At 42.7% G+C, this 19,772-nt stretch overlaps 1 protein-coding gene across 1 annotated transcript in view; it reads left to right on the plus strand.

The window, feature by feature from the left end:
* LOC138146447 (heparan-alpha-glucosaminide N-acetyltransferase-like) overlaps positions 1-19,772 on the plus strand; it is a 283,193-nt gene that overhangs the window by 211,405 nt on the left and 52,016 nt on the right. Inside the window, exon 12 of the mRNA XM_069068364.1 lies at positions 16,917-16,994. Coding sequence (XP_068924465.1) covers positions 16,917-16,994 — 78 coding nt within the window. The remainder of the gene's footprint in view (positions 1-16,916; positions 16,995-19,772) is intronic.

The raw sequence follows: 19,772 nt of genomic DNA on the forward strand, positions 1-19,772 counted from the left end.
CCCAATTGATTGCTATCCCTTTGATTTCCAACAGCATAATATTTTTAAATGTATGAAATAAAATTACATAGGATTACAAAGGAAACTACTGAAATGAAGGTATGATTACTTTCTGATATCCAAGTTCATAGATCTCTGGAAATTTATCCATGGATCCCATGTTAAGAACCCCACTTAACACCCACACAAAAAAACTAGCCATGTAACCTTGGGCAAGTTACTTAACCCCAATTGCCCTCCAAAAGGCAAAAAAAGAACCCCTATACTAAAGATGTGTAAATGCATTGATGGAAAGAGAATATACATCAGTGAAATCATAAACCTGACAACACAGGATTTGGAACTGAATCTTATAGTATGGAATATAGGGAAAAGGACTGAGCCTATGATTTTATTCATAAAGGAAACTCCCAAGTGAGGAAACTCCTTCTCCCAGGTACAGGTCAGCACCATCTCTTTAACACATCTTCTTTAAATAAAGAATTGCCTAGTTCATGGAGAGTTTAAGAAACTTGCCCAGGGTCACTCACCCAGGATGTGTCAGGTATAGGAGATCTTCCTATTTCCAAGGCCAGCTCTTTACCCCCTTCACCACACTGCCTTTCTGAATGCAATATAAGGATGTTATTGAATATTGTAGAAATAAATGGAAAAGTCCTTCACCTGGGTTCAAAAAGTAAACTTCCTAAGTACAAGATGAGAGGAGTAAAGCCAGACAGAGCACCAGCAGAACATCCATTAAATTGTGATCTCCTTAACATTGTAAACAGTAAAAATAATATTGTACAATGATCCACTATGAAAGACTTAGTTATTCTCAGAAATATAATGATCCAAGACAGTTCCAAAGGACTCATGATGAAAAATGCTATCCACTTCCAGAGAAAGAACTAGAGTTTGAATGCAGATTGAAGCAAACTTTTTTAAAACTTTAAAAATTTTTCTTCTTTTGTTGTCTGTGTTTTCTTTCATAAATGGCTAATATGGAAATACATTTTGCATGGTTGCACATATATAACCTATATCAGATTGCTTGCTTTCTCAAGAAGCAGGGAAGGGAGGAAAAGGAGGGATATAATTGGGAATTCAAAATTTTAAAAAACAAATGTTTAAATGTTTTGACATGTAATTGGAAAAAATGAAATATGTTTTAAAAAGAAAACAATTGAGATCTCCTTGTGGATAGGGTTAGGTTTTGTCTTTCTTTGTATCAGTACTTAGCATGGTGCCTGGAACAGTAGGCACTTAATAAATGCTTGTGAATTTGACTTGAGTGGAAGAGTAAAGGCCTTGAGACTCAGTCATAGGTAAGAACTGGGACTATTTAGCCTGGAGGAGATTTGAAGGAGATGAGACCACGATCTTCAAATATGTAAAGGACTGACATGAAGAAGAGGGGTGAGATTGTTCTCAACAGAAGTTACAAGAAGGTAGATTATGACTTGATTAAAAAAGACAATTTTTAGCAATTAGAATTGTCCCAAACTATATTAAATACTAAAATTACCCCTAACCATTCCAAGGAGCCCTCATTAAACCTAAATACTCAAAAGGATCTGTAATCTTATCAAAGAGAGGATTCCCTCCTCTGCACATTTCAGTGCATCTATGTTTGCATGCCTTGAGAGAATTTGATTTCTCCTTGAGGTGACCCATCCAACATTCTGAGGGCCCTCCTCCTTCCTCTTGACCTTGCACAAATGCCAGCGGAGCATAGCCAGTGGCTTATCTATTTTGACGTTCAGCTGTATCTGATTCTTTGTGATCCCATTTGAGGTTTTCTTAGCACAGGTACTAGAGTTGTTTGCCATTTTCTTCTCCAGCTCATTTTATAGATGAGGAAATTGAGGCAAGCAGGGTTAAGTGACTTGCCCAGGGTCACACAGCTAGTAAGTGTCAGACTGGATTTGAACTCAAGTCTTCCTGACGTCAGGCTTGGTGCTCTATCCACTGCACCACCTGGCTGCCCCAAGAATTAGAGGTTATCCATCATCATCATCATCATCATCATCATCGATCTAAGTAACATTTTATAGGGCTTAAGGATTGCAAAGTACTTTACAAGTATTGTATCATGTGACCCTCTCAACAACAGCCCTGGGAGGTAAGTGCTATTGTGATCCTCATTTTACAGATGAGGAAACTGAGGCTGAGAGAAGTTAAGTGAGTCATCCAAGGTCACACAGCTCATAAGCATCTGAAGCAATTATCCTCTTAATTATCTCAAGGCCTTTCACTCTCCCAGTCAGGTCAAATCAACAAGCCATTTATTAAGTGCCTACTATGTATATTCAATACTTTTAGGATTTAATTTATATGATTAATTCATTTGATAAAATTTATTTTGGTTAATTTATTTGATTAAATTTATTTCAATTAATTTAATTAATAGTGAATACTTTCAGTATTTAACAGACTGGAGAGGAGCTATCATGATCTCCTTTGATGATCTTGTCAGAGGTAGGCCTTGGGCTCATTGGAGTATTTCCAGAGGGCAATTGTGTCATGCTTGGGAGCTTAGCAATTAACTTGGCATCCTTATATAAACCCCTACAGGAGCATAGTAGTATTGGACCTTTGAATCCTATTCATTAAGGCAGTATGGGGCAGTAGGTAGAGCTCCGGAATTGGAATCAGGGATGACTTGGGTTCCAATACTGTCTCTGAGTCTTACTGTGTGAGCCTGGAGGAACTGCTTAACTTCTCTGGTCCTCAGTTTCCTCATCTGTAAAATGTGGGTCTGGACTTAATGGCCTCTATGTACCTTCCAGCTCTAGCTCTATAATTGGAACTTTATTTTGCTCCCAGGCCATTAGAAGCACCACTATCTGAGGCCGTGCCCTGCCTCTGCCTGTTTGCAAAGGATCTTTCTTGGTTTGTCAACCTTTTCCACCTTCCAGCAGAAAAGCAACCAAACCCAAACCCAAGGCATGGCTAAATAGTGATAAAGCCAAGAGGGCATGGGGGAGCAATGATGATAACCTTCTCCACTCCCAGGAACCTCAGAGATGGCTCATTTTAAATTCTCATCAGCTACAAATGACATTAGGGACTAAATGCCCTTTGCAGAAGAACGGCAGCAGATAAGGAGTCTGGCATGGGCCTTCCTTAACTCAGTTACCCCCATCCAGAATGGCTGAAAGCATTTTTCATCTCTGAGATTGCTCCCTAATTCCATGAGAGTTCTTGGTTGAGCACCCAAGGGCAGAGAGCTCCAATGCCAAGGGCTGCATGTGGCAGGGGGATGGTCCCAATTTCTGATGACCTAGGAATATACAGAACCCAGATGAGAGGGGAGAGAGGCTTAAGTGGGAATGTCAACGATAATGCTATACTATATCACTGCACCACAGAATCACATTTGTTAGAGCATGGAGGGTCCTCCCAGATCCACTAGTTAAGGCTCAGAGAGACTATGTCACTAGCCTGAAGTCACACAGCTAGTCAGTGCATCTCCATAGGGAAGGCTACTTTATTACTTGGGCATCTGGAAAGGTTGTTTACTTAGAAGCCTGTTAACTGGGCTAAGAACAGAAGGGCATCCTTCTCAAAGACTTAGGACAAGTCATTTTGGGTGGTATTTGGGCAGTCTGAAAGTCTGCTCCTGAGCAGTATATTTAGAAAATTCTACAAATTTAGCACCTTTCTCTACATTTTATTCTCATAACATGGAGACACGTAGGACAGGTACCATTAACCCCAGGCCACCAATTGCAGTAGAAAGCAGTGTAGTATAGCAGGATTGGACTTGGAAGCAGAAAAGCTAAAGTCCAATGCAAAGTTGTGTGACCTTAGTTGGATGTCACTTCTTGTTTGTAAGTCTTGATTTCCTTAACTGTAAAATGGGGATTTTAGGGGCAGCTAGGTGGTACAGTGTGTAGAGTACTGGGCCTGGAGTCAGAAAGACCCAATTTCTAATCCAACCTCAGATACTTAATAGCTGTGTGATCCTGGGAAAATCACTTAACCCTGTTTGCCTCAGTTTCCTCACCTGCAAAATGAGCTGGAGAAGGAAATGGCAAACCACTCCAGTTTTTTTGCCAAAAAATCCCAAATAGGGTCAGGAAGAATCACACTCTACCAAAAAATGACTGAGTAACAGCATATTGGGTAGAGCTGGCCTTGGAAAGAGGACAACCTGTGTGTCTACAAGTTCTCCCTCTGCCACATACAGGCTGTGTGACTCTGGGCCTGTGACTTAACACTCCACTCCACTCCACCTCCATGCCAAGACTCTTGGAGACTCTAAGTTGCAGGGAAGGTTCTGACCTGCATTGGCAGAGGTACGTTCTCTACCCAAGGGTTTCTCTATCTTGGTGAAGATCACAGGTCTGGTCCTATAGATGTGTCCCACTATATTCACGCTGATAGGAAATCCTGTGACTTGACCAAACTGTCACAGTGAGTTGGTGGTCAGAGCTGAGGTCAGAATTCAGGGTTCCCCATGCTTAAGCTTTTGCTCTTTCCGTTGTGATGCCTGCTTCTGATTACTTTGTTGTTTCAGTTGTGTCCAACTCTATGTGACCCCATTTGGCATTTCCTTGGCAAAGATATTGGAGTGGTTTGCCATTTTCTTCCAGCTCCTTTTATGGATGAGGAAACTGAGACAAATAGGGTTAAATGACTTGCCCAGGGTCACACAATTAGTAAATATCTGAGGCGTGATTTGAGCCCAGGTCTTCCTGACTTCAAGCTTGGTGTACAATCTTCTGTACCACCCAGCTGTCCATACTTCTGATTAGGAAAAGGGAATTCCCTAAGAGCACTGGAGGGCAAAGGAAATATGAAACTGGTAGACTTGGAAATTTTCTTTTTCTCCATTTTTAAAAAATTCTGAACTTAAACACCAAATAATAATCAATGTCCATAAACATTGTGGAAAAGGAAAAGATTGTACATAAATCTGCAAATTTCTATTATTTATAGCTTGCTTTCTTTTTAAATTATGATAAATACTTATTGATAGTATTATATATTATAAAATTGTGAGGAATTCTTATAATCATATTTTTAAAGTATGACAAACTGAATACGTAATTCTCAAAGTTTCCCTGCTCATCTGTGATTTCTTATAGTTTTTCCTCAATTTCTTGTAGGCGAAACCCTGTCCCTAGCATCCTCCATCCTCTCATCTCCCCACTCCCACTGGAAATAAAAAAAGTACAAAACCCTTGTAAGATATATACATAGTCAAGCAAAACAAATTCCCCCATTGGTCTTGTTCAAATGCGCACATCTCATTACATAACTTGAGTTCATCACCTCTCGATCAGGAGGTAGACACCAGGTTTCGTGATCAATTCTCTAGATTCTTGGTTAGGCATTACTATGACCAAAGTTCTTAAGTTTTCAAAGTTGTTTTTCTTTACAGTGTTGCTGTTATTGTATAAATTGTTCTCCTGGTTCTGCTCACATCACTCTGCATCAGTTCTTATCAGACTATCAAGGTTTCTCTGAAACTGCCCTTTTAATCATTCTGATGGCACGATAATATCTGTTATATCCATATACCATAATTTGTCCATCCTTTCCCAATCGATGGGCACTCTTTAATTCTTAGTTCTTGGCCATTACAAAAAGCTACTACAAATGGATCATTTTCCTCTTTCTTTGATGCTTTTGGGATATGGTCCTAGTAGTCTCATTGCTGGGTCCAAGGGTATGCACAGTTTATTGACTTCTGAGGCATATTTCCAGTTGCTTTCCAGAATGGCTATACCCATCTATAGCTCCATCAACAATTCAAGAATGTGCCTGTTTTTCCCATAGCCCTTCCAACTTTTGTCTTCATTTGTCATCTTTACTAATCTGATGGGAATGAGGTAGAACATCACATTTGATTTAATTTTCATTTCTCTATTGGTAATGTGTAATATTTTTTCACATGGTTATCAATAGCCTGAATTTTCCTTTGAAAATGGCTTGTGTCTGGACACTAATTTTTTTTTTTTTTGCAATTAACTAGAATTGGGGTGTCTAGGTGGTGCAGTGAATAGAGCACAGGCCCTAGAGTCAGGAGGACCTGAGTTCAAATCTGGCCTCAGACACTTAACACAAAAACTAGCCATGTGACCTTGGGCAAGTAACAACCCCAATTGCCCTTCAAAAAGCAAAAACAAATACAAATCAATTAACTTGAATTTGTTTTGTTTCTATCCCTCTGTGCCCCCTGAAAAATAAAAAAAAAGAAACAAAACCTGTATCAAGTGTTCATAATCAAACAAAACAAATTCTCATATTGGCCACATTCAAAACTGTGTCTCATTCTGTATATTTAATCTATCATCCCACCATCAGGAGGTAGGTAGTGTACTTCATCCCTGGTCCACTGGAATGATGGCTGATCACTGTGTTGACCAGAGTTCTTAAGTCTCTAAAATTCTTTTCCTTTACGGTGTTGTTGGGTTTTTGTTTGTTTGTTTGTTTTTTGGAGGGGAGAATGCAAGGCAATTGGGGTTAAGTGATTTGCCCAAGGTCACATGGCTAGTAAATGTTAAGTGTCTGAAGCCGGATTTGAACTCAGGTCCTCCTGATTCCGGGGTCAGTGTAATGTAAGATTATGTAATGTCAGCCAACGTAAAATGCATTTTTGGAGGACTTTGTCAGTGAAGGCACAGAAAGCAGGGCCATCTTTAAGGGGGCAGGGGGCAGTGATTTCCCCTGTGCCCCAGGTTACTGAATGTAGTCTAGGCTAAATTTGCAATTCACTGAGCCACCTAGCCACCCCTACAATGTTGTTAAATGCACTATGACTAAGGAAGAGTTGGGTTCAGATCCTGACACTATATTTGTGGATGATCTTTGGGCAAGTTACTAGACTCCTAAATGTCTGTGTTTCCTCAACTATAAAATTGTTATACACACAAACTTCACAGGGTTCATTGTGTACTACAATGAGACCACATGTAAAGCTCTTTGCAAATAGTATCCTAGGGTATTGCATGACTATCCCCTGCCTTGTTCAACCATGGATGTGCTTTTTGTTGTGTGGAATGAGTTACATAAATGTCAGTTATTATTGTTACTATATTTCCCAGACCTCAAGAAGGCATCATGACGGGCAGGGAAAATATGGGAATTTAAAGTCGTCAATAGATCATCTTGATTCAGATCAGATCTTTTGATTTAAATGTCTTTTCTTATCTAAGTATTTGTGATAAAGGAGTTACACATACAATTTGTTCATCCAGAAATTCAGTCTCACAGAAGCCAGGGGAGGAAGTGATTTCCACTTGGGAGGAAAGGTCGACAATATCAAGGGAAGCAAGGAATTCAGAGTAGCTGAGGACCAGAAAGAGTCATATCTGGCTCTTCATTACCCTATTTGGAGTTTTCTTGGTTAACCATTTCCTTCTCTAGCTTATTTTACAAATGAGAAAACTGAGGCCAACAGGGTTAAATGACTCACCCAGGGTCACATAGCCAGTAAGTATCTGGGGCTGGATTTGAACTCAGGTCTTCCTGACTCCAGGCACAGCATTCTGTCCACTGAACCACCAAAGCCATCATCATTGTGATAGAACAGTGTTAGAATAGTGAGGAGAGAAGCCAGTTTGCAAGGGATAAAGAGTGAGTGAATATTAAGTAAGTGAAGCCAATGTAAGATGCTTTTTTGGAGGACTTTGTCAGTGAAGACACAGAAAGCAGGGCCATCTCTAAGGGGGCAGGGGGCAGTGATTTCCCCTGTGCCCCAGGTTATTGAATGTAGTCTAGTCTAAATTTGCAAGTATAATTCATTGACATAGAAAGTGAGCAGACTATAAGCTGAACTGAGTCTGTCCCTACCCTGGATCCCTCTCCCATGAACAGTGGATAGTATCCTAGGACATCTCACTCATCTCTCCTACCTTGGTCAGCCAAGCATGGGCTTTTTGTTAGATAGTGTGAGTGCAAGAATTCCTAGTTATAGATCTGATGGAGAGAAACTTGTTGGTAGTTCAAAGGGGCAACAAGCTCTAGGGAAAGTTTCTTAAGATAGGGAGTCTCAGCATGGTTGTTGACTAAAGGGAAGCAATTGGAAAAGAAGAAGATTCTGAAGTTGTCAGAAAGAAAACAATAAAATATGGAGGTCCCAGAGAAAGCCATGGGCCCAGAGTCAGGAAGACCTGGACTCAGGTTCTTCCTCTAATATTAGCTGTGTGACTCTGAGCAAGTCACATAATCACCATGAGTCTCAATTTCTTCATCTGCAAAATGGGGATAATAATAGTACCTGTCTCACAGGTTCTAATGAGGAACAAATGAGATGTAGACTAGTGCTCCCCCACTTCCCCACCCTGGACCTCAGTTTCCTCATCTGTAAAGTGGGGGATAGCATTAGATGACCTCTAAGATTCCTTCCAGGCCCAAACCCAAGATTCAATGATCTTAGGAAAGTAGGAGGCTAACTCATTTGTTGGGGGCTGAGAGCGGATTGGAGGGCTTGAAGAAAGAGGAAAAGGTTTGGACCAGTTGTGTCTGGGATTATGGAGGAAGTCATCAAGAGGAGACTAGAACACCAAGTATTGCCAAGTAGCAGTTAGTCCTCAGCTGAAGATTTGCACTGTTTCCCAAATCCAATCATCTTCTCTCTGGTGTGTCCATGAGCTTTTCTAACTCAGATGTGAGGAAAACTATGGAATTACAGGACCACAAACCAGATGTGTCTTTTGGGGAGTGGGCAGATGGGAATGGGAGGTTTAATGAAACCACAAAGGCATTGGGTTTGATGTGATTAAACCTGTAGTGGTGTTTTTAGAGGTCTATTGGAACACATTCAAAGGTTCTCTGCCTGGAGCAGCTCCTGCCTCTCATCACCCAGCCAGGACCTCCTCTCTTAGCCAAGTCATAACACCTAGAGCTCTGAAAATCTACTCACAGATTCCAGCTATCTTGGCTGAGGGTGTAAGGTGTGACATTTCCTGGTTAAGACAGCTGAGGCTGAGACAATGGAGGGCCTCACCCCTTCCTCTCTCATGATTCAGGGGCATGTGACTAGACCTAGATGGGGTGAGTGTACAAAGTTTTGAGGAGGGGTAAAGTGGCTCAGTGTGTAACACATGCACTAGAGGGCCAAGGACATGGGTTGTGTTACCTGGTAATAGGTTCATACATTTATATATATATCCATATATATTTTTATTTATATATTTTAAACTCATATATATATGATTAGAGACCATCTAATCAAAATCTTTCATTTTAGAGATGAGGAAGCCAGGTTTCATAAGGGTTAAATGAGTTGCTCAGTCACATAGGTAATAATTAATAATAGTAATAACTAACATTTATAACACTTTAAGGTTTGAAAGGTGTCTTACATATATTACCTCCTTTAATCCTCACAACAACCCTATGAAATGAGTACTATTATTATCCCCATTTTGTAGATGGGGAAACTGAGGCTTAGGCTAAATTACTTACTCAGGGTCACATGGCTAAGAAGTATCTGAGGCAGGATTTTAATTCAGGTCTCCCTGAGACCAAGTTCAGGACTTCAATCCACTGTGTCATTTAAGTACCTCAAGGAATAAAGTGATAACACAAGACTTGAACTCAGGTCCTCTGATTCCAAACCCAGCAGAATGGGATCACAGTTTTAAAATGGAAAGGAACCATACAGGTCAACTATTCCAAACTACCTTCCTAAATTGATGATGAAACCAAGGTACAGAGATGAAGTGATTTGCTCGGGGACTGAGTAAAGTATGGAGAGAGGCTCCAGATCCAGCCTCTCACTCCACTCTCCTGGTAGGTGAGGTATTTCATCCCACACTTCAGGTTTCAGTAGAGGGCAGAGGTCATGTACTGGTGTTCCTGCCACGTTGTTGAGGGGGTCTAGACAATGGCTAAGCTCTTCTTCAAGTCCCCAAAGGGTGTGACAAGTTACAAAAAATCATGTGCGAGTGGAAAAGGAATGAAGCCCATTCTCTGCAGCTACAGTTGGGTGTTTCCTGAAGCACAAAAAGATATGTTTGCTTGGCTGTCCGTGGAACAGGATCTGGAAGAAAAAAAACAAGGCCAGAGGGAAAAGAGGAAAAAGAATAGCTGCAACTGGGGATGATTCTAACTCCTGGAAACAAAAGAGTTTGCTACAAAAAATAGCTGTCTTTGGCCTGCTCCCTAGTGTGGCTGTCCATGACTAACAAGTGCTTGTGCCCATCTCTCCGCCCCGCGCTTCATCTGCTTAGTTGACAGGGCCACAACGCAGCCTGCTCCACATCAGGGGGCTGAGGGTGCCCTTTGTGCTGCCCTTCGTCTCATGCCCAGGCTTGGGGAAGAGAGGGCTGAAGCGGTTGGTTCTTCCCCTCAGCAAGTTTGAACCAGCATTGCATCTGATACTCTCTGCCCAGAACTTGGAGGCTCCTCCCCTCCTAGCAAGCTGTATATTCATAGAGGTTGAGTCTTCTTGCTGAGCAGAAACAGAGCTGCTAAGCAGATCTGCCTGAGGTCACTCAGTGATGGGAAGCCCCTTAAGACAAAGGCAGATTTTTCCGATTTCTTCTGGCACATTCCAGCTGCTGCTGATCAGCGTAGCAGGATTTGACGTTGGCTTTCTTTCAAAAACTCAGCCAACAGAGAACTAGGGGACTGAGGAAAAGAAATTGGAGGGGACTTTCCACGGAGGTGTAACCAAATGATACCATGTCCATTTCCATGGGTCCTGAGGATGTCTCTTGTATGGACAAAAGGACAAGAAACAGTGATATCAATCAATGATATTTGGCCAATTCCAGTAAAAATCCAGGCCACGTGAGGATTCTTGGGCCAGACTGTTTTCCTCTGTGTATATTAGCCAACCACTTCAGCCTTTGTCATGTTTTAACAGGCTTCATTCCTATGTGCCTGCATTCAAACTGAAAGCATCACTTCTTTCATCAATCTCTCTCTGGACCATTAAGAAAAAAAAAAAAACAATAGTGGCTGCACATTCTCATTTGTGCATAATCCAAGCCTTACCAAGACTAGCAGCTCTCAAATAATCTCCATCCGCTCCCCCAAACCCTTTACCTCTAATGGTCATCTCTGAATTGGAAATATGCCGGTGATGTCATCTAATAATGGTGGCATAACCTCAGATCTTGTTAGAATGTGGGCTCCTGGAGAGCAAGATGTTTTTGTTTGTCTCTGTATTTTCAATGCATAGCACAGGCATTAATAAATGCCCTTCAATTGTGTGCTCAGAGTAGGCAGGCATGGAAGGCTGGCTGAACTTCTCCCCTTCAAGGATGGAGGCAGGTATGTGGGCCACTCTCAATTCTAAGACCTCTTGCCACAGTCTTCTACTCCACCCACCACCCTGGGACCATGGGGACAGTTGCTATTCTATGGCCTCAGGTGGGCAAATTGTCTAAGAGATGTTTGAGAGACTGAAAATATTTTCAGTGCAAGGATGTAGAACCTGGGGTATCTGTATTCTTGTCCTGATTTCATGATGAACTCATCATGATGACCTTCCATAGTCACTTCCCTTCTCTGAATCCATAAAATGATAGGTTTAGAGTTATGGCCTGCAAGCTCTGTTCCAACATAAGCACTGTAGGATTCTAAGATTGGAGTAGATATTTACATCCCATTTCTCCAGTTAGAAAGTGAGCCCCTACAGGACAGGGTCCATGTTTTTGCATTTCTTTATAACCCCAGAATTCTTTTTTTTTTTGGAGGGGAGAAGGAAGGGCAATTGGGGCTAAGTGACTTGCCCAAGGTCACACTGCTAGTAAGTGTTAAGTGTCTGAGGTCAGATTTGAACTCAGGTCCTCCTGACTCCAGGACTGGTGCTCTATTCACTGCACCACCTAGCCACCCCAATATAGGCCCAGAATTAAGCAGAATATCTTCTTGTTGATTGTCTGACTATCTAGAGTCAGGAAGCCCTTGGGTCAACCAATGATCACATTGCTGTGAACTCTGAAAGTCATATCTGAACAAAGCCATGGTAATTTGTGAATCATTGTCCAACTTTGCCTATGTGTGGAGCAGCTCTGCAGTATGTGAGTTAAGACATCACCCGATGATGTCATTGATCCCCTTTGAAAACAAAAGGCAAACAACAAGAAGGTCAAAGACCTGGTCTTATTTTTCCCTAGATCCCCCGGGGCATCTGATACCTGCCGGAAGCTTAGTAGGTATTTGTTGAATGAATGACAGCCAAAATGTGTAAAAGAGTATAGAAGGATCTTTTGGAGAAAGATGCAAGAGGCAGGCTGCGCCCAGAGTATATGGGAATGAAAGAGAAGGGACAGCCTGTGAACCAAGATCCTTACCCCACTCTCTGCCCCTGCCCCCTCACTCCCCAAGACATTGCTTCTAGACAATCTTTACCCCTGCTCCTCTGGCTCTCTCTCTCCCTCTTAGTTTTCAAATCCCTTCTCTGTGGACCAGGAGGGAACAAGCTTGAGCCAATTAGTTAATCTATTTTTATAGCTCAGAGGGGGGAAAGCCTTTCATCGAGGTGTAATTGAGAAACGTGTTAATTGTTTGCCACTGACCTTTGGCTCTTTTCTCTGCTCCTTGGGGGAAGAGATCCTTTCATGTGTCCCAAGAGGCTCCTTTCCTCTTTTGTCTTAAACTATCAGGGAACCATTCTTGGCAGCTGGGGTAGGGGCAGATTCCTGCTGGGAGGAGCCAAAGTAGAAGCTCGTCTTCCCTGCATCCATTCCTTCTTCCTTCAGCTGTGGAAGGGGTGTCTTCAGCATTAAAGGCCTTCCTGGAGGTAGAAGAAAGGGAAGGAAGCATGCTTTCTTGCTGAGGAAGCTCACGTCTTTTTGGCCTCTGACATCATTGTCCTCCCTCCTTACCCCTCTGCCCATCTCAGATTTGGTTGCGTGTATGTGTAGGGAACTGATCCTGGCGTCTCTGGTTGATGTTCTATGTCACTAACTGGGGTATGTCTGGCATAGCTTTGGTGCTGTACCAGATCATTCAACCAAGTTGAAGTGAGAAGAGAGGCGGGGCGTGGTAAAGAGTCATCTCAAACTCGATTTTTCTAGGAGTCCCTGCCCAGTCCTCCCAGATCTTAGTGCTTTCCCCTCTTGAGATTCCCTTCCATCTACCCTGTACACACACACAAACACACACACACACACACACACACACACACACACACACCACACACACACCACTTATATGTAGTTGGTTATTTATATGTTGTCTTCCCTATTAGAATGTGAGTTCCTTGAGTATAAAGACTGGCTTGCCTTTCTTTGTGAGTCTATACAGTAGCACAGTGCCAGGAACATAGATGAACTTAGTAAATGCTTGTCAACTGACTGAGATGGAGAGGAAGAAGAAAGGAGATTATTGGCTGCATGCTGCTGGAACACGCCTAGAGGTGGCCATGCTACCTCCAGCCTCAATTTCTGAACATTGTGAGCTTTTCTTTACTTTTCTGGAATCTGGCTACCCTTCCTTAGGGATGTCTCTAGGAATGAGACTTTGCCTTTCTGTGCCAAAAATAATGTTCAGCCAGAAGTCCCGGGACCAGGGAAGAAGAGCCAGAGAGGACCAGTTTTGAATATGCATTCACCCAACAGCTGTGCCCAAGAATCACAGAAATTTCTGCCACCCACCCAGGTCCTATGTGGCTGTTCTGCAGGGAGGGACCAAGATGTTTCCCCCTCTGATCATACTTGGAAAGAGAAGGTTCATGAAGACTGAAAAGCTTTTGAAACTTGGGAGAATGAGCAGAGCTATGAGACTCCACCATGTGAAATAAAAGAGAACTCTGATTTGGGGAAGGGATGGGGCTTGCTGCAGTTCTGTTCTCCCTGTACCTGAGGCTTGGTATTACCATTCTTATCCTAAGCTAAGTCAGTTGTTTGATTTCTGTTACACTAAGGGCTTTCAAGTGATTTGCTAACAGCTGGATCTAAGAGAAGGAAGGGGGAAGATGAGCCAATGTGAAGATATGGAACCTACTTGAGGAAGCAATAGCAAGTTAGTGTGTAGGGACACTGTAGACCCCCAACCCTGCCCTGTCCATGTTACATAGGAACAACCTTTCCTGAGAAAAGAAAGGACTATGGAATCTTCACGATTCCTTCTCTGGTCCTCCTTTTTACCTTGCTCATAATCTTCAATCCTAGATGGGTCAGACAAAGTCTTCAGGACAGGCTGATTGAATCCCCACGATGCCAGGCAGGCTATCAACTCTCCACTAGTGCCAGAAAGGCAAGATTCTCTTCTAATGCCAACTTCTGTGCCTTTATAGGACTTCAAATTCCATCTCTTAGATAGAAATGCCCCTCCCCCAATTTTTCACATTCATGAGGTATTTTGTTTTAGAAAGTGCTTTCAACCCAACAGTCCAGTGTGGTTGATTGTGAAAGTATCACCACCCTCAATATAAATCCAGACATGAATTCCAGTGCTGGGGTAAGCCACTGCTGATTACACTGGGAGGAAGAGGGTAAGGAGAGAAGAGGAGATGTCAGTCAAGTAAAATAACCTGCTCAGACTGGGAAATAGTAGATTTGGTCCTCAAACTCTGATCTTCTGATTGTATCCAGTGTGCTTTATACATTGCAGTAATAATTGGCTGTATTTTTACATTCCATCAGGCAGTTAGGTGATGCTTCAGATGGAGCTCTGGGCCTGGAGTCAGGAAGACCTGAGTTCATATCTGTCCTCAGACACTTAGTTATGTGACCCTGGGCAAGTCAGTTAACCTCTGCCTGCCTCAGTTAGCTCAACTATAAAATGGGGATAATAGCACCTAGCTCAGAGGGTTGTCATGAGAATAAAATGAGACGATATTTGTAAAGGCTTAGCTCAGTGCCTAGAACATAGTAAACACTTAATAAATGCTTGTTCCCTTCCCTTTCCCTTCCTCCCATCACTTAGTGGTCACAAATTATCATTAAAGGCAGCTAATTGGTGCAATGGGCTGCTAAATGGCTCAAAGTCAGGAAAACTTGAGTTCAGATGTGACCTCAGACATTTACTAGGTGTGTGACCCTGGGCAACTCACGTGACACTGTTGGCCTTGGTTTCTTCATCTGCAAATTGAGCAGGAGAAGGAGATGGCCAGTATCTTTGTCAAAGAAACTCCCAAAAGGGGTCATGAAAAATCAGACGCAGCTGAAATGACCAAATACCAACAACTGTTGCTGCAATAGAATGCTGCACCTGGATACAGGAAGACCCAATTCAAAATCCTGCCTCGGAAACTTAGTAACTGTGTCACCAGTCACTGAACCTCTCTCAGCCTCAGTTTCCTTGTCTTTGATTAGAATGAATAAGAACATTTCCCTCAGAGTGTTGCTGTGAGGACCAAGTGAGATAACATGTAAAGCAATTTGAAACCGGAGTGATTCAGTCTCAGAATCTTCATTGCATTCATTGCTTTTCTCAAAGCTAAGTGATGGCCACCCAGGTAGGGAGGGGCCTATTCTATCCCCCAGCTGCTGAGCTAGCCGCAAGAGCTCTCCTCTGCTTCTGGGGAGCTGGGCCCAGCACCTGGGGATGGCTCCTTCTCTGCAGCATTGCCAGGACCTGAGATGGCTTGATGCTTCTTGCCTCTGGGTAGTCCCAAGGTTGACTCTCCTTCCTGCCAAAGTGAGTCAGTCAGTCAGCACCACCCCCTGAGGTCAGATCAGGCAGGTAGATTTGGCCTTAGGCAGAATTGTGAAGTAGGCCAGATTGACCTTCCAGAGTGTCTCTCCCTCTCCTAGCTAGATGCCCAGTCCCTGGTTAAGCCCAGCTTCCTAGAAACCTCATATCCCTCACAGAGCCTCATCCAGGAATGCCTTTCCCCTTCTGACCTCCCTGATACAGACCTTTCCTTTCCCCCTTCCTCCCTTTTATTCTCTTCCTTTAGGGTCCAGCTCTCTGCTTGGTGACAGCTCCCTAATCTGATAAACTCATCCATGCTAAAGTGATCATGGAAGCTAACATGACCCTTCTTGGGTGCCATTTTGAACAGTAAAATTCTGGTGATATTTTAACCACCAGTGGCTCTAAGGGTGAGAAATTTCAAGCTTCATGAGAGACTGGTCAAGGGAGACATTTTATTAGTAGGCTGCTACCTATGTCATCCATGAGAATGGACACCTCTGCTACAAGTCACCATGAGGACACATATGAGAAATACAAGCATGGTACAATGAAACAAATACAGGATCTGAAGTCAAATCTGACACTTATCTGCCACTCACTACCTACGGGCAAATACCTTGGGCAAGTCTCTGGGCCTGACTTTCCTCAATTGTAAAATGAGGATGATGGATTATACATCCTCTAAGGTCCCTTCCAGCTTTAAACCTAAAGTATTAGGAGTTTATGAACTTGGGAAGCTCCTAGGCTCAATTTGTCCCATCTACCTCTTGTTATACCCACCAGAACTCTTAACAACTCCCAAAGTTCCTTGAAAGTCAAGAATGCCATATACACCTAAAACTTCAAAGGCATGATGTAGCATTGTGCCTCTGGGGACTGAGATGATAGTGCCATGTTGTTGTTTAGTCATTTTTCGGTCATGTCCAACCCTTTGTGATTCTATTTGGGGTTTTCTTGGCAAAGGTATCAGAGTGGTTTGCGATTTTCCTCTCCAGCTCATTTTACAGGTGAGAAAACTGAGGCAAGTGGGGTTAAGTGACTTGCCCAGGTTCACACAGCTAGTAAGTGTCTAACACATAGTGGATGTGTAAAGGTAAACACTTTATCTTGCAATGCCTAAGACAGTTCTCTATAAGTTGCAAAAGGAAGTGCTGATCTTCATTGGTAGAGAAGGTCTCCTCACCTGGATATTCCCTCTCCAGTCCCTTATCCTTTAAGGAAACACATTGCCAGGCCTTGAGTCTCTCCTCCAGCTTCCTCTCACAAATCAGCTTCAGAACCAGCCCAGTCAGGAAGCACTTTGTTTTGGAAAAAAGAAGTCTGCTAATACCCATTTCTCTCCTTCTCTCTCCCCCACCCCCTTGTTTTCCTCCAATTAACAGGCTGGAAAGATTATCCTAATGTACCGCTCCAAGCCATGGAGTATCCTGAAGAGATTTCTCATCTGGTCCATCTTGCTGGTGAGTGGCATGAAGCCTGATGCTGTAGAAAATAACAGAATTAGCAGAGATGCCAGGTTCCATTACTTATAATGGCCACTGTTCTTGCCCTGTACATTGTGCTGGTATTAAGAGGGAAAGAATGCCTCCCTCCATCCCTGTTTCCAAGAATTTAGAGCCAAGATGTCTATTGGAATTGGTGAGGCCTTGCCTGCTCTGGGCTGAGGGCTGTCAGCAGAGGCCGCTGAAATTTCTCTCTGGGGTATTCACTCACTAAACAAAGGCTACAAGGCAAATAGAGGCAGTATACATAGTGCTGAGAGTTCTAGGCTTGGAGTCAGGAAGATCTAAATTAAAATTTGGCCTCCAAAATTTCCTATTGGACCATGGCCAAGTGATTTCCCTTCTCCAGACCTCAGCTTCCCCATATGTAAAGTGGTAATAATAACCCCTGGGTTGTAAGGTGTGGGGACCCCATGAGATCATGTATAGAAAGTACTTTGTAAACTTTTAAAAGCTATGTAAATGTCAGTGGAACTGCTGTTACTATCATTAATAGTACTACTATTATCTTACTTTGTCTTTTTCAATGGGATTCAGATCTACATCATTCATCATCCTGTAATTATTCCTTTATTTCCGGTATTGTACAAACTGTTGGATGAAATAACTGCTTTTTGTAGTTGAATAAAAGTAGTAAGGTGTAAGCTCTTGCCCTGTAAGCTCACTGAAAGCATCCTTAGAATGATTCCCATAGCAAACAGGATGGTAAGGTTGACATGCACTTTTACCCATTCCCACATGGTTTTGATCTCCTCTGCTAGATGTCTGGGCAGCTAGGTTGCTCAGTGGATAGAGCACCGGGCCTGGAGTCAGGGAGACCTGAGTTCAAATTTGGCCTTAGACTAGCTGTGTGACTGAGCAAGTTACTTAATGCTGTTTATCTCAGTTTCCTCATCTACAAAATGAGCTAGAGAAGGAAATAGCAGACCACTCCATTATCTTTGCCAAGAAAACTCTGGGGTTATGAAGAGTCAGACACAACCACACAATAAGCTATATATCTCCATTTTGTGAGTTTTTAATTCCATGTAACTTGGAGATAGAGTGTGTCCAGTGTCTACATTTATTTAAAATGTTCTCAAGTTCTTCTTCTTCTTCTTGTTTTAAATGAATCGATATTATGTCTGAACGATTATGGACAATGGTGTGGTCTATGCTAATGGCCTGATTCCTGGACATTTTATTAGTTGAATTGTCCAGGGTATTTTGAAGTCTTTATTTGGAATTTGGGTATTTGCTGTCTGTCAGTCTATAAAAGATAGTGAGTTTCTGGTATCTAATTCTAGTCAGCAGGACACTAGATATTTGCAGATACTCTTTCCTTGCATAATGTATATTCATGACTCAGTCCAGACTTTTTATGGGTAACCTTTGTAGGGATTTACTGTGGCAATGACCTGGTCTTATACTGCCATCACAAATCCCTCTGTTTTCACAAACAAATCTGTATGACTTAGCTTTGTTTGGAGCTTCTTGATGACCATGTTTTTGGCTGGGTTCATGAGGATGTCACCAGAGTGGGGGTGGGGGACTTATTCCATTTTTCGATATGATATTTGTTCATAGACTCCATTCCAAGTCAAACCAACCACTTTTGTTTACATGTGGAAAATCCAGTAGCATAGACCTGTCATCAGCATTTACTACTACTCAGGGAAGCTTTGTCTGCTTATTCAAAAAGTATTTCTGCAGGGTTTTGGACTGTTTGTCACATTCTCTAAAAATGCCTATCAGTCTTCTTCAGTCCACTTCATCCGTACTTAGGATTTGTTCACTCTACTGGTCAGAGCTATTGAAATAGAAGCCTTGTTGGTATTGCTGACATGTTCTGGTGTGTTTGTTGTTCAGTCATATCTGTCTCTTCTCGTCCCTGTAGACCAACTGTCCATAGCGTTTTCTTGGCAAAGATACTGGAATGGTTTTCCATTTCCTTCTCCAGGGGTTAAGTGATTTGCTCAGGGCCATAAAGCTAATAAGTGTCTGAGGCCAGATTTGAACTCCGGTCTTTCTGACTCCAGGCCCAGTACTCTATCTACTGTACCACCTAGCTGCCCAGTTCTGGTGCATCTTGTCTCTTTATGGTGCCAAAACACAAAGGAGCACCCTCTATGTCAAGTTGATGATCACCTAAGTTTTGAATATTGCCAGCTTGTCATTCTATGCTTCTCTCTTCCCACAAGCTTACATCATCACACTGGTTGGGGTTTTACGTTAATCTATGCTATCACTAGAGTCCAGTTGGCCCAGGTCTCAAGGTATCTGCCGGGCTTTCAAACCTAGGGTAGTAGTCTCTTTTGCTTGGTGAGTCCCTACCCTGGACCACCAACTCATGATCACTCTCAACTCCTCCTCCTCCTCCTCTTTTTCCTCCTCCTCACTCTTCTTCATCTTCATCTCCTTTTTTTCTTGCTGCTGGTGCTGTTGTCGTCCTCCTTCTCCTCTTCCTCCTCCTCCTTCTCCTCTTCCTCCTCCTCCTTCTCCTCTTCCTTCTCCTCCTCTTCCTCTTCTTCTTCTTCTTCTCCTCCTTCTTATTCTTCTTCATCTTCCTCTTCTTCCCCTCCTTCTCATCCTGGTCCTTCTTCTTCCTCTTCTTCTTCTTATTCCTCCTCTTCTTTCTCATCTTCCTCTCCTTCTTCCTCTTCTTCCCCTCCTTCTCCTTTTCCTCCTGGTTCTTCTTCTTCTTCTCCTTCTTCTCCTTCTCCTCCTCCTCCTCCTCCTCCTCCTCCTCCTCCTCCT

The sequence above is a fragment of the Petaurus breviceps genome, unplaced genomic scaffold (genome assembly GCF_028583685.1).
Source record: "Petaurus breviceps papuanus isolate PSGF00001 unplaced genomic scaffold, PetGlider_PUasm1.0 90762, whole genome shotgun sequence".
Taxonomy (NCBI): Eukaryota; Metazoa; Chordata; class Mammalia; order Diprotodontia; family Petauridae; genus Petaurus; species Petaurus breviceps.